We start from the raw sequence: 15,773 nt of genomic DNA, 5'->3' as shown, positions 1-15,773 counted from the left end.
AAAATTATATATTTTTTATTGATGACATTGTAGTATAAAAATAAACATGAGTTACTAAGCTAGATGAACAATATAGTACAAACTATAAAAGCTATATAACAAAATCTATTCACTTTTTCCCCCAGACGGTTAACATTTTAGGTAATGATATAATCAAAGCCAAAAAGCCAAGTTAAAAGAAAAATATCTGGTTTTCAGTTAGAAACTATATAAAATGGTTGTATTTTTTTTTATAATATTTCAATCAATTTCTCTTCAGATCCCAAACAATTTCCATAATATAGTCATTGGCTTTATGAGTTATACAAAAGTTATAACCAAATATAATATCATTCTTTATATTGTTGCGGAATCAGAAAGTACAAAATATAACATAATATATACAAAGGCATAATATTCATATCCATTGTTTTTTTTAAATATCGCATATAAGTAAGTTTTTTTTTGGCGGTGATCTCAAAACAACTTAACCCCTATAATATCAACGTTCTATGTTTGTCTTCTAGTGATATCCCATATTGAGTCGAACTTGATCTGGTCGGCTACAAAAAAAGTAGAACATAGTAAATTCTAAAGTTAAGTGTTACAAAATAACATTCCAACAAGTACATTAGTCCATTTGTATATCAAATTCTAAACACATACGTATATATAGTTGTAACTGAAATATAGGCTATACAGTTACCTATATAACAATAAGGAGATGCAACATGATTGCTATCCACCTAAGTTCAAATGAAGTGGATGTAATCAATTATAGGCTATCGTACTAGTACGATTAAAGTTTATTAGCTGAAAGCTGAAGTTTAGGACATGAACTAGACAAATAAAATAAAAAACGAAGGCATGTACACATATGTGCAGACAACACAATACAAAACAGTTACGTAACATCTCGTCGTCTGTACATTGACCTTACCTTCCCTTCCAATTTCTGGAATTGGCTTTTCCCCAAATCCTATTACAAATATAGAGATCATTTCAAATGTTCATCTGTAGTAATTTGATAAATTATGATGGTATTTCACACATTTATTTACGGTAATACGTTGTATCATTTGTGTCAAACAATTGGACACCCAATATGTCATCAATTTTTATCATAAGATTATTTCGTTTGTGCATCACATTAATTTTTTTATAATGTGTACGTGGTTAAAATAAAATGCACTGGATCATGGGAGGCCACGTTGGGAATCTTAAGTCTCTGTCATTAATGTACGAGGGTTTTGATGTGGTTTACAGAATAAACGGTATAATGGATAAACGTTTTCAAATAGAGAATGTATGTTACAAAAATTTTTATTTAAAGTAGATATTTATCTTTAGTTTTGTTACCTGACATTTTCATAATCTTCATCTGGATCTTCCCCCGGTATAGGTGGTGGAGGACGTCTCCTCGGTGCCTGTAGTCCAACACGTTTAGTGAACCTCTGCTTCTTTATTGAAGTCATCATTGCTGGTTGCTGAGCAAACGTCTGTTAAAAAATAACAATTTTTGCAAAAGGAAAACCCCACATTTTAAACAGAAACAGAAACTCGTAGTTTTAGCAATGAACATATAGATTAGACTGTTATCATAGTTAATGAGCTAACAGCAGAAGTTTAGGACATGAACTAGAAAATAAAAGATTAGCAAAGACATGTAAACAGACAACACAAAACAAAAAAGTGACGAAACTTCTTGTCTGTACATAGACCATGCCTTCCCTTCAAATTATGGGAAAAGGTTTTTTTGCTAAATCCTATTACTAATTCAGGGATCACTTAATAATGATCATATCTGCAAGAATTTGATAAATAATGGTATTTCTCTGTTTACGGTAATACACTGTGGTATTTTACATAGCTATTTACGACTGGTATTTTACATAGCGTTTAACTTCATTGTAGCTATAAGATATTTATCAAGAGGGTTCTTCATTCCGTACTAGTCGTTACAATCACTTACTGGAGCCTCATAAATTTCATCATCACTCTCTTCTTCCTCGTCATCGGCAGTTGCTCCCTGTGATTTATTTTTGGATGACATTCCCCTCATTTCCATTCCATTCTGGTCTGGCTCATCTTTCACGCTCTTTGATGTGCTTGTATCTTCTACAAATCAGATAAGAAAATGTTTTCAAGTTGTGACCATTTGAAATTCACCTTAGACTTCTATGATAAACCTCTATGTTCTATTTTTAGCCATGGCGGCCATGTTGGTTGGATGACAGGGTCATGAGGCGGGTCATGATACGTTTTTAAACAAGAAATGAATTGACAATAAGATGTAATTAAGGAAATAAGTAACATGTATCATAGAGACATGTGTAGTAAGAGTACATGACCGGATGTCGATCAAGAATTTTGAAAAGTGTGGTGGGGGCACCAGCAAAGCAGTGGAAGTTGTTAAAAGTCTATGCATTATCAGATATCCATATTAGTAGCTATAAAAGGGGAACGCCCCAGCCTCCTAAATCAGCCACTGGTGAGGTTTTTTTATTAATAGAAAAGCACGTACACGATAATTTACAATCATGATATATCTGACTTGGACAAGTTTCTATGCTAATGATTAGCTAACTGCAGTTTTTGGAAATAATTACCTTCAACAGTAGCATCATCGAACTCATCCTGAAGTACATCAACACCAAAGAAAGATGCAATAACTGACGGAAATCGTAGGTCCATTAACCAAATAATAGCTCCAATCAATACACATAAAACTCCTGTAAAAAAATAATTAACTATACCAAATATTTTTTCACAAGAGAAGACAACGACCCACAAAAGTTAAACTGAAGTTGAAGTAAACTTTTATAGGCAACCGTAAGGCCTTCAACAAAGATAAAAAAAAAAAAACATACGAAAATCGACTATCAATTCATTTACTCTTTATCATATGTTGTAACGTACATAATCAAACTTAAGTTATTAAAGCGTATACATTCCTCAAATGATATGTCTCTTCACTGACCTGTTATGAGATTCACATAGTAGGCACCACCATACTTGAACTTCAATACGTGATCAGAGGCCAATGGTATCTCGAGTTCATTGAAATTCCTTATGGTAGACCATAAAATGTTCGCAATCACCATCACTCCTCCGGTCAACATTAAGAAGTAGGCTCCATACTTTAACAGTACGAAGAACAGTATGATAGTTAAAAACCATAATGGAAGAGCCAACCTACAAAGGAAACACAAACCAGTTTTAAATACATGTACACAAAATTGCATATTTAAAAATGTTTGCATTATTGATGTACAACTTTATACTAGCAAAATGTAATCAAGTAGTCACCAACTATCATATTGTCTGGATGGCATGCAATCAAGCAGTCACCAACTATCATATTGTCTAGGTGGCGTTACGAGGAGTATACACTCAGTGAGTAAAGGGATCCGTCAAATAAATATCACTAAAGCATTAGAACGGTAATAACAGATGACGCATAATTATGTCTCTGACAAGACTTTTAAAGTGATGAGAAAGGTTTCCCCAATGAGAAAGGGTTGTACCAAGCTGTTGAGTATATCTAATCTAATATCACTAAATTTTCGGAACACACAAAGAACAGATGCATAAAGAAGAGGTAGATAAGATGCTTATTTCAAATCAAAACTGACTTGTTTTTCTAAAAAAATTATACATAGTTTCACAATATTTGATTGAGAAGTGAAAATGGTGCATTTTGGATACCTATTCTTAGTTTTACTCACCACATCATGATGTTAGAATACCATCATGCTTGTCGGTAATGACGACCCCATCGTATACCTTCACCATCAAATGTAAAATAAGACTAAGTGCTACTCACCACATCATGATATGAGAATACCATCCTGCTTGTCGGTAATGACGACCCCATCGTATACTTTCACCATCAAATGTAAAATAAGACTAAGTGCTACTCACCACATCATGATATGAGAATACCATCCTGCTTTTCGGTAATGACGACCCCATCGTATACCTTCACTATCAAATGTAAAATAAGACTAGGTGTTACTAACCACATCATGATATGAGAATACCATCCTGCGTGTCGGCAATGACGACCCCATCGTATACCTTCACCATCAAATGTAAAATAAGACTAAGTGCTACTCACCACATCATGATATGAGAATACCATCCTGCTTGTCGGTAATGACGACCCCATCGTATACTTTCACCATCAAATGTAAAATAAGACTAAGTGCTACTAACCACATCATGATATGAGAATACCATCCTGCTTTTCGGTAATGACGACCCCATCGTATACTTTCACCATCAAATGTAAAATAAGACTAAGTGCTACTCACCACATCATGATATGAGAATACCATCCTGCTTTTCGGTAATGACGACCCCATCGTATACCTTCACTATCAAATGTAAAATAAGACTAGGTGTTACTAACCACATCATGATATGAGAATACCATCCTGCGTGTCGGCAATGACGACCCCATCGTATACCTTCAACATCAAATGTATTATAAGACTAAGTGCTACTCACCACATCATGATATGAGAATACCATCCTGCTTGTCGGTAATGACGACCCCATCGTATACCTTCACAATCAAATGTATAATAAGACTAAGTGTTACTCACCACATCATGATATGAGAATACCATCCTGCTTGTCGGTAATGACGACCCCACCGTATACCTTCACCATCAAATCATGTATAGTAAGACAAAGTGCTACTCACCACATCATGATAAGAGAATACCATCCTGTATGTCGGTAATGACGACCCAATCGTATACCTTCACAATCAAATGTATAATAAGACTAAGTGTTACTCACCACATCATGATATGAGAATACCATCCTGCTTGTCGGTAATGACGACCCCATCGTATACCTTCACCATCAAATGTAAAATATTCGGCTATCCACAGAATTGGCAGCGGCAACCCACGGAACTGTGCTTCTCTGTACTCACGGTTAAAACGACCAGCTACAAACGAGAAAGCATTGTGTCCATGGATTTATTTTGCGATGTGAATCAAGTTTGCAAATTCTCATTCCTCCTGTCACCAAATACCATGGTTCATTTCAATTCCTTTGAACCGTTAATTCAGTCATATTTAGACTAGTTTTAACATAACTTTATTAAATGATAAACAAAAAACCAATTACCGACATTACAGCATTAAACTTTTAAAAAATGCATGTCTGTTGTTAGATTAGTCGTATGTTATAAAAAAGATGATCAGAGGTCCATGTTTTACGTCATCCTTTGCATATTCTTTTTAGAAAGTTAATTTTAAATTATTTTGAAGTAAGTGCTTTGTTTCTCAAAGTCTATCATTGACATATTTGGAGATATAAGTATAAATGACATTTAATTAGTTGTTTCATTGCTAACAATATGTTTTTATTCTATATTTTATTTTATAAAGTAGAATGTATATCATCAAATACAATATAAATTTTCGATTTTACAATCACTTCTATAAGCTTGAATTATCATACTTTGCTTTTCAGATGATTTCAGGCTTTATAAGTTAAGCAAATTTTTAATCTATACAATAAATACCAAAAATTCCAAATCCAAATCTGCCTTGTTCCCATCTCCAGTCAAAATGTTCGTTATAATTTATGGTCTCGTTTAATTGTATTTCTGGTTCGCCTGAAAAAAGAAAAGGAAACATTTTTGCACTTAACCTGAAACTGATTAATTTGTATCAAGGGGTAGCATCTGTCAATCGCTAGTCTTTTAATCCGTTAGTCTAGTTGGTAAGGTATCAAGGGGTAGCAGCTGTCAATCGCTAGTCTTTTAATCCATTAGTCTAGTTGGTCAGGTATCAAGGGGTAGCATCTGTCAATCGTTAGTCTTTTAATCCGTTAGTCTAGTTGGTAAGGTATCAAGGGGCAGCAGTTGTCAATCGCTAGTCTTTTAATCCGTTAGTCTAGTTGTTAAGGTATCAAGGGGTGGCAGTTGTCAATCGTTAGTCTTTTAATCCGTTAGTCTAGTTGGTAAGGTATCAAGGGGTGGCAGTTGTCAATCGTCAGTCTTTTAATCCGTTAGTCTAGTTGGTAAGGTATCAAGGGGTGGCAGTTGTCAATCGCTAGTCTTTTAATCCGTTAGTCTAGTTGGTAAGGTATCAAGGGGTAGCAGCTGTCAATCGCTAGTCTTTTAATCCGTTAGTCTAGTTGGTTAGGTATCAAGGGGTAGCAGCTGTCAATTGCTAGTCTTTTAATCCGTTAGTCTAGTTGGTAAGGTATCAAGGGGCAGCAGCTGTCAATTGCTAGTCTTTTAATCCGTTAGTCTAGTTGGTAAGGTATCAAGGAGTAGCAGCTGTCAATTGCTAGTCTTTTAATCCGTTAGTCTAGTTGGTAAGGTATCAAGGGCTAGCAGCTGTCAATCGCTAGTCTTTTAATCCGTTAGTCTAGTTGGTAAGGTATCAAGGGGCAGAAGCTGTCAATTGCTAGTCTTTTAATCCGTTAGTCTAGTTGGTAAGGTATCAAGGGGTAGCAGCTGTCAATCGCTAGTCTTTTAATCCGTTAGTCTAGTTGGTAAGGTATCAAGGGCTAGCAGCTGTCAATCGCTAGTCTTTTAATCCGTTAGTCTAGTTGGTAAGGTATCAAGGGGCAGCAGCTGTCAATCGCTAGTCTTTTAATCCGTTAGTCTAGTTGGTCAGGTATCAAGGGGTAGCAGTTGTCAATTGCTAGTCTTTTAATCCGTTAGTCTAGCTGGTAAGGTTTCAAGGGGCATCAGCTGTCAATCGTTAGTCTTTTAATCAGTTAGTCTAGTTGGTAAGGTATCAAGGGCTAGCAGCTGTCAATCGCTAGTCTTTTAATCCGTTAGTCTAGTTGGTAAGGTATCAAGGGCTAGAAGCTGTCAATCGATAGTCTTTTAATCCGTTAGTCTAGTTGGTAAGGTATCAAGGGGTAGCAGCTGTCAATTGCTAGTCTTTTAATCCGTTAGTCTAGTTGGTAAGGTATCAAGTGGCAGCAGCTGTCAATCGCTAGTCTTTTAATCCGTTAGACTAGTTGGTAAGGTATCAAGGGGCAGCAGCTGTCAATCGCTAGTCTTTTAATCCGTTGGTCTAGTTGGTAAGGTATCAAGGGGCAGCAGCTGTCAATCGCTAGACTTTTAATCCGTTAGTCTAGTTGGTAAGGTATCAAGGGGTAGCAGCTGTCAATCGCTAGTCTTTTAATCCGTTAGTCTAGTTGATAAGGTATCAAGGGGCAGCAGCTGTCAATTGCTAGTCTTTTAATCCGTTAGTCTAGTTGGTAAGGTATCGAGGGGTAGCAGCTGTCAATTGCTAGTCTTTTAATCCGTTAGTCTAGTTGATAAGGTATCAAGGGGCAGAAGCTGTCAATTGCTAGTCTTTTAATCCGTTAGTCTAGTTGGTAAGGTATCAAGGGGCAGCAGCTGTCAATTGCTAGTCTTTTAATCCGTTAGTCTAGTTGGTAAGGTATCAAGGGGCAGCAGCTGTCAATTGCTAGTCTTTTAATCCGTTAGTCTAGTTGGTAATGTAGCAAGGGGCGGCAGTTGTCAATCGCTAGTCTTTTAATCTGTTAGTCTAGTTGTTAAGGTATCAAGGGGTGGCAGTTGTCAATCGTTAGTCTTTTAATCCGTTAGTCTAGTTGTTAAGGTATCAAGGGGTGGCAGCTGCCAATCGCTAGTCTTTTAATCCGTTAGTCTAGTTGGTAAGGTATCAAGGGGCAGAAGCTGTCAATCGCTAGTCTTTTAATCCATTAGTCTAGCTGGTAAGGTATCGAGGGGTAGCAGCTGTCAATCGTTAGTCTTTTAATCCGTTAGTCTAGTTGGTAAGGTATCAAGGGGTAGCAGCTGTCAATCGCTAGTCTTTTAATCCGTTAGTCTAGTTGGTAAGGTATCAAGGGGTAGCAGCTGTCAATCGCTAGTCTTTTAATCCGTTAGTCTAGTTGGTAAGGTATCAAGGGGTAGAAGCTGTCAATTGCTAGTCTTTTAATCCGTTAGTCTAGTTGGTAAGGTATCAAGGGGCAGCAGCTGTCAATTGCTAGTCTTTTAATCCGTTAGTCTAGTTGGTAAGGTATCAAGGGGTGGCAGTTGTCAATCGCTAGTCTTTTAATCCGTTAGTCTAGTTTGTAAGGTATCAAGGGGTAGCAGCTGTCAATCGCTAGTCTTTTAATCTGTTAGTCTAGTTAGTCAGATATCAAGTGGCAGCAGCTGTCAATTGCTAGTCTTTTAATCCGTTAGTCTAGTTGGTAAGGTATCAAGGGGCAGAAGCTGTCAATTGCTAGTCTTTTAATCCGTTAGTCTAGTTGGTAAGGTATCAAGGGGTAGAAGCTGTCAATTGCTAGTCTTTTAATCCGTTAGTCTAGTTGGTAAGGTATCAAGGGGCAGCAGCTGTCAATTGCTAGTCTTTTAATCCGTTGGTCTAGTTGGTAAGGTATCAAGGGGCAGCAGCTGTCAATCGCTAGACTTTTAATCCGTTAGTCTAGTTGGTAAGGTATCAAGGGGCAGAAGCTGTCAATTGCTAGTCTTTTAATCCGTTAGTCTAGTTGGTCAGGTATCAAGGGGTAGCATCTATCAATCGCTAGTCTTTTAATCCGTTAGTCTAGTTGGTAAGGTATCAAGTGGCAGCAGCTGTCAATTGCTTGTCTTTTAATCCGTTAGTCTAGTTGGTAAGGTATCAAGGGGCAGCAGCTGTCAATCGCTAGTCTTTTAATCCGTTAGTCTAGTTGGTAAGGTATCAAGGGCCAGCAGCTGTCAATCGCTAGTCTTTTAATCCGTTAGTCTAGTTGGTAAGGTATCAAGGGGTAGCAGCTGTCAATCGCTAGTCTTTTAATCCGTTAGTCTAGTTGATAAGGTATCAAGGGGCAGCAGCTGTCAATTGCTAGTCTTTTAATCCGTTAGTCTAGTTGGTAAGGTATCGAGGGGTAGCAGCTGTCAATTGCTAGTCTTTTAATCCGTTAGTCTAGTTGATAAGGTATCAAGGGGCAGAAGCTGTCAATTGCTAGTCTTTTAAAACCGTTGGTCTAGTTGGTAAGGTATCAAGGGGCAGCAGCTGTCAATTGCTAGTCTTTTAATCCGTTAGTCTAGTTGGTAAGGTATCAAGGGGCAGCAGCTGTCAATTGCTAGTCTTTTAATCCGTTAGTCTAGTTGGTAATGTAGCAAGGGGCGGCAGTTGTCAATCGCTAGTCTTTTAATCTGTTAGTCTAGTTGTTAAGGTATCAAGGGGTGGCAGTTGTCAATCGTTAGTCTTTTAATCCGTTAGTCTAGTTGTTAAGGTATCAAGGGGTGGCAGCTGTCAATCGCTAGTGTTTTAATCCGTTAGTCTAGTTGGTAAGGTATCAAGGGGCAGCAGCTGTCAATCGCTAGTCTTTTAATCCATTAGTCTAGCTGGTAAGGTATCGAGGGGTAGCAGCTGTCAATCGTTAGTCTTTTAATCCGTTAGTCTAGTTGGTAAGGTATCAAGGGGTAGCAGCTGTCAATCGCTAGTCTTTTAATCCGTTAGTCTAGTTCGTAAGGTATCAAGGGGTAGCAGCTGTCAATCGCTAGTCTTTTAATCCGTTAGTCTAGTTGGTAAGGTATCAAGGGGTAGAAGCTGTCAATTGCTAGTCTTTTAATCCGTTAGTCTAGTTGGTAAGGTATCAAGGGGCAGCAGCTGTCAATTGCTAGTCTTTTAATCCGTTAGTCTAGTTGGTAAGGTATCAAGGGGTGGCAGTTGTCAATCGCTAGTCTTTTAATCCGTTAGTCTAGTTTGTAAGGTATCAAGGGGTAGCAGCTGTCAATCGCTAGTCTTTTAATCCGTTAGTCTAGTTAGTCAGATATCAAGTGGCAGCAGCTGTCAATTGCTAGTCTTTTAATCCGTTAGTCTAGTTGGTAAGGTATCAAGGGGCAGAAGCTGTCAATTGCTAGTCTTTTAATCCGTTAGTCTAGTTGGTCAGGTATCAAGGAGTAGCATCTATCAATCGCTAGTCTTTTAATCCGTTAGTCTAGTTGGTAAGGTATCAAGTGGCAGCAGCTGTCAATTGCTTGTCTTTTAATCCGTTAGTCTAGTTGGTAAGGTATCAACGGGCAGCAGCTGTCAATCGCTAGTCTTTTAATCCGTTGGTCTAGTTGGTAAGGTATCAAGGGCTAGCAGCTGTCAATCGCTAGTCTTTTAATCCGTTAGTCTAGTTGGTAAGGTATCAAGGGGTAGCAGCTGTCAATCGCTAGTCTTTTAATCCGTTAGTCTAGTTGATAAGGTATCAAGGGGCAGCAGCTGTCAATTGCTAGTCTTTTAATCCGTTAGTCTAGTTGGTAAGGTATCGAGGGGTAGCAGCTGTCAATTGCTAGTCTTTTAATCCGTTAGTCTAGTTGATAAGGTATCAAGGGGCAGAAGCTGTCAATTGCTAGTCTTTTAATCCGTTAGTCTAGTTGGTAAGGTATCAAGGGGCAGCAGCTGTCAATTGCTAGTCTTTTAATCCGTTAGTCTAGTTGGTAAGGTATCAAGGGGCAGCAGCTGTCAATTGCTAGTCTTTTAATCCGTTAGTCTAGTTGGTAATGTAGCAAGGGGCGGCAGTTGTCAATCGCTAGTCTTTTAATCTGTTAGTCTAGTTGTTAAGGTATCAAGGGGTGGCAATTGTCAATCGTTAGTCTTTTAATCCGTTAGTCTAGTTGTTAAGGTATCAAGGGGTGGCAGCTGTCAATCGCTAGTGTTTTAATCCGTTAGTCTAGTTGGTAAGGTATCAAGGGGCAGCAGCTGTCAATCGCTAGTCTTTTAATCCATTAGTCTAGCTGGTAAGGTATCGAGGGGTAGCAGCTGTCAATCGTTAGTCTTTTAATCCGTTAGTCTAGTTGGTAAGGTATCAAGGGGTAGCAGCTGTCAATCGCTAGTCTTTTAATCCGTTAGTCTAGTTGGTAAGGTATCAAGGGGTAGCAGCTGTCAATCGCTAGTCTTTTAATCCGTTAGTCTAGTTGGTAAGGTTTCAAGGGGTAGAAGCTGTCAATTGCTAGTCTTTTAATCCGTTAGTCTAGTTGGTAAGGTATCAAGGGGCAGCAGCTGTCAATTGCTAGTCTTTTAATCCGTTAGTCTAGTTGGTAAGGTATCAAGGGGCGGCAGTTGTCAATCGCTAGTCTTTTAATCCGTTAGTCTAGTTTGTAAGGTATCAAGGGGTAGCAGCTGTCAATCGCTAGTCTTTTAATCCGTTAGTCTAGTTAGTCAGATATCAAGTGGCAGCAGCTGTCAATTGCTAGTCTTTTAATCCGTTAGTCTAGTTGGTAAGGTATCAAGGGGCAGAAGCTGTCAATTGCTAGTCTTTTAATCCGTTAGTCTAGTTGGTAAGGTATCAAGGGGTAGAAGCTGTCAATTGCTAGTCTTTTAATCCGTTAGTCTAGTTGGTAAGGTATCAAGGGGCGGCAGTTGTCAATCGCTAGTCTTTTAATCCGTTGGTCTAGTTGGTAAGGTATCAAGGGACAGCAGCTGTCAATCGCTAGTCTTTTAATCCGTTAGTCTAGTTGGTAAGGTATCAAGGGGCAGAAGCTGTCAATTGCTAGTCTTTTAATCCGTTAGTCTAGTTGGTAAGGTATCAAGGGGCGGCAGTTGTCAATCGCTAGTCTTTTAATCCGTTGGTCTAGTTGGTAAGGTATCAAGGGACAGCAGCTGTCAATCGCTAGTCTTTTAATCTGTTAGTCTAGTTGGTAAGGTATCAAGGGGTAGCGTAGCAGCTGTCAATCGCTTGTCTTTTAATCCGTTAGTCTAGTTGGTAAGGTATCAAGGGGTAGCAGCTGTTAATCGTTAGTCTTTTGGAGTTAAACACATTTATTACAACCAGTTGTGAATATATAAAGTTTTATTTGTTCGACCACTGGAATGTAATTGGAAACGAATTATTGTTTACGTTCCCTTTCTAAACAATTTTTAAGGCAATTTAGTTTCCCTTTTTGCAAGTTGAAAACATTTTGTATCGTTAGTAACCATGCACTTACATGATGTGATGATTAATGAAATGTTTTGCAATACTGACCTTTCATAGTTATATTAATTCCTCTAAAACCAATGTGTACTTTTATATCAGCGTGTATTTCTCTGTTTTCTCCTGCTTTATATTTAGTTGGCACATTTTTTAGCTCAGCAGTTTCCCACTCCATACTTAGATTTGCGACTGGAAGTATACGTACACGTTAAAATAATGTGACCATTTTAAGTGCTTGACTGTCAACTATATGTAGCCTTCGTTTTTTTAATCCGTTTATAGGCAGTTTACTCGATATACCATGTTTTTTCCCCAAATATAATAAAGTGTATTTTCAAGCTACAGGCTGTGCAAAGTTATCAGATTTAGTATAGATTATATATGGAAAACCCCATTTAATATGAATGAGGTATCAAGAACATACCAAGTATAAACCTGTCGTATGGAAGTAATTTGCATATATAATTCTAATTAGATTGCGATTTCGGCAGATTCGTAATATGGAGCCTTTGAAATTGTGTACTGACAAACATTATCTTTTCTTGAGATAGATTGTTTTCGTTGTACTCAAATTTGTGTATAAGCAACCGCTGTGCAGTCCCTATCCGAGTCAATCTTCTTTACCCTCGATTTAAAATCTTTGGTATTGCTTGTGAATTGTTATTATGCTTGAAGCTGTATATGTTTATTTCAGTTGTGGTTTTTCCCCCAGTTTGTCTAATACTTCTAACAGGTTTTTTTTTATTTTCAGTTCTTGCTTTCTCATCCTATTGTATTGATATGTATATTAAGAGCGGATTTTTAAAAATTACGTTAATAAATACATACGCATTATAACTCCTCCTATAAACAATGTCACTGTAACCCGTATGAATACAAATAATCTCTATAATAAAAATAAAAAGGAGATTCGATCATGTTTTCAAAGAAAACGGAAATTTATAATATTTTATACATGAAGTGTTATAGGTTATGATAGTTCTCTCCTAATGTCTGATTGTGAAATACTTTGAAACACGTATAGTAAACTACTTTATATGAGTCTTATATAATATGTATATTCACACACAGAAACGCGATAAAAAAAATCATGAGCCTTTTCTGAAAAGTAGGGAATACTGGTATACTGGTGTTTTAGCAACAACATCCAGTGCGTTATAAACCCAGCGTAGATGATTATAACATAGTTGACATATCTAACTGAAACGTATAGTATACGAAAAAACAATCCAATTAAATCTGCAAGATAGATTTTAATAGCGAAACATGTCTCCCTCGACAATTTTTCCTTCTGGAAATTGAGATTCAGCAGTCAGCATGGTTTATTAATTTATGCCATTTGGGTTTCTTTGCGGTTGACATTTAGTCCAAAATCTCCTTTTACTCGTATATATATATTGAGAAAAACATTAAACTTGGAATACCGAAATGAGAATATGCGAATAGCACAAAACAAAAATTGCAAACACTCTCAACAACGATTTGAAAAATAATTTCAAAACCTGATGTTCCACATGGCTGTTAGCAAGAAGGATCTATATAGCAGTGTAAACAATGTGTGCCTTTATACTGGATAAAATGACTTAACATGTATACTAGTACTCTTGCATTGAGTCTGTCGAAAGACTATTAACAAACTGAACCTTGTCAATTCAAAATCATTGGTCTCAGCAATTAAGTTTTAGTTTTACTTTTATTAAACAGTGATTTATATTTATAATTCTTATTTACCTCTTTCCCTCGTATTCCTGGTAAAACTACAAAGAAAGATATCGCTAATATCACAAAGGCAAATATGAAGCCTGACTCGAGAATATCTGCTTCAAATGGTGTTTGGTTAGGACCATAATAGGTAGGTGCTCCATTCGTCCGGAAGGCATTAAATATCCCTGCTGGTATCACTCCATCCATGATGACTGTAGGTTAGTTCTGGAAAAATGGAGTCGAGTCAATACCTAGCCTTTTGTACAAGTAAGTATGGCCTATGACCTTTTGGTATCTTGTGGAGAGTCGTCTCATTTGCAATTATACCACATTTTCTTTTTTTTTTTATATATACATACAATCCTCGATAGAAACTATATCCTATAGCAGGTATATTGGTTAATTTAAGTGTCCAGGTTATGGCTTTTTATCTTCAAATATACACGTACTGGATACTGTTATTTCCTATGAGATTATCAACTGTAAATGGATTTTTTTGTTGTTACAATATCTCTAAAGAAAGTATTTACTATACATGCATGCTTATAACGTCCAGTGGCATATATGTCATACTGACTTTACAAATTAATTAACAGAACACTAGTTTACAAAGACTTTTTCCAGTGTCCATTTGCTATACTTATATATGTAGATTGCAGTATGATACTCAATTAATATTGACTTGAAGTTCTCAGTTATTCATACAATATGTATCACGGTATAAACATTGCTTTGGGGAAGGAAATGAACTCTCTCTCTCTCTCTTTGGCTGTTGGAGGAAGCAAATTTTATCAATATTAAAAAAATATATATATAAAAAAAAACCAGTCCGTCTGCATTTTTGAAAGGTATCTTGCTACTATTAACTGTAGATAAAAGAGAGATAGGACAGTTAAAATGAAAATCTTCAATTTCAGGGATGAGAAGATTTCAACATTTTATACGATGTCTATATGAGTGTATCCGGATACAGGAGCAATTGTGTGTACACTATATATTGAAACAATCATCAAAGTTTTAGCTAAACCTCTTATGAAATATTTACAATGTAAAACATAATAAATATACCAAGAGATAAGAAAGGCTATATATTTATATGTATATATATGTGTGTATTTTTAAAAAAAAACATACAGTAATGGATTCGGGTGGGCGTAGAGAGAGTGTTTTTGGTTTTAAAAAATGTTTAATGTATTTTTGTCAAGATCTTACTGTCTTTCATCACATCCAGTGAACGTATAATAAATTGGACGACCAGTTGATATTCCGGGGGGGGGGGGGGGGTATTCCGGGAAAATTTCTGGATCCGCCACTGGCATAAATAATCATTTTCATTTTTCATGATGAATTATTTTCAAAATTTTTGTGGGCCAGGATATATATCTTTCGACCTGTCTATTGAAAGATTATTAAATTCGACAGTTGCCATGTCAGGTCATTAATTTTCCCAATTTCTAAATCTTAAAGTGAGGTTCTATTAGTATTGTTAATTTATTTGACCGGTAAGGAAAGATCTGAGTAGGCTAGAGTTCAACTTGAACATTACAAATGTCAGAAACATCAAATTTAACTTAAGACAACAGAGTACGTTACCTTGGATTGTCGAGCAGTTTTCACACCATTTAAATTCCACTGTACCATATAATAGTATCTGTTTTGTCTCATGTAAATGATATCAAGATCGGAAATATGACACAACTAGATAGAGGAGGAAAGGGACAAATACTTCCGTTCGATCTTAAGTATTTAGTGTAGACCTTAGGAAGATTATTTCACACTTTATGTTGTTATCATTTGACAAAACATGCGCGTATAATGTTCATTCTGAATAAGCTTTTTTAAATGTATACTAGAGCCTCATAGTCAAGGTCGCCTTCTGTTTTAAAAGGACAATGTTTAAACATATTGTAGTCTCCTCTTTTGATTGATTTTTCTTTCTGAACTAATCAATCTTCAAGGAAGAGCTAGGTCAGTCGTAAAGATACAAAAACAGACAAATTTATTAGTCATGTAGAAACGAAAATAGCTAAAATTTTCTTAATTTAGGTTAATTGATTGACCTTTCAATTATAATAGTGAAAATAAAACTTACTTGTTGTCCACTTCCCTGTATATCAAATATTTTAAACAAGGATGTTAATTAGTTTTAAGTTTGTGTAAACTTCCTGGTGATTTAATCATTTTATGTA

The 15,773-nt window shown here is 36.6% G+C and overlaps 1 protein-coding gene across 2 annotated transcripts; it reads right to left on the bottom strand.

The window, feature by feature from the left end:
- On the bottom strand, positions 1-15,773 carry LOC143046022 (dual oxidase maturation factor 1-like). 2 transcript variants are annotated; one of them, XM_076218964.1, is made up of 11 exons: positions 15,677-15,773; positions 13,612-13,809; positions 12,709-12,766; positions 11,932-12,069; positions 5,525-5,617; positions 4,789-4,942; positions 2,960-3,174; positions 2,589-2,711; positions 1,952-2,097; positions 1,339-1,478; positions 1-542 (listed from the first exon to the last, which is right to left on the bottom strand). In XM_076218964.1, exons 2-11 carry the CDS (start codon positions 13,789-13,791, stop codon positions 503-505), a joined length of 1,287 nt encoding a protein of 428 aa, XP_076075079.1. In that variant the 5' UTR covers positions 13,792-13,809; positions 15,677-15,773; the 3' UTR covers positions 1-502. The 2 variants fall into 2 exon arrangements, with proteins under 2 accessions (XP_076075079.1, XP_076075078.1); XM_076218963.1 differs by lacking the exon at positions 15,677-15,773 and adding an exon at positions 15,178-15,320.

This window comes from Mytilus galloprovincialis, chromosome 9, assembly GCF_965363235.1.
Source record: "Mytilus galloprovincialis chromosome 9, xbMytGall1.hap1.1, whole genome shotgun sequence".
Taxonomy (NCBI): Eukaryota; Metazoa; Mollusca; class Bivalvia; order Mytilida; family Mytilidae; genus Mytilus; species Mytilus galloprovincialis.
Note: the sequence above shows the minus strand (reverse complement) of the source record. Positions and strands in the feature narration are given on the sequence as shown.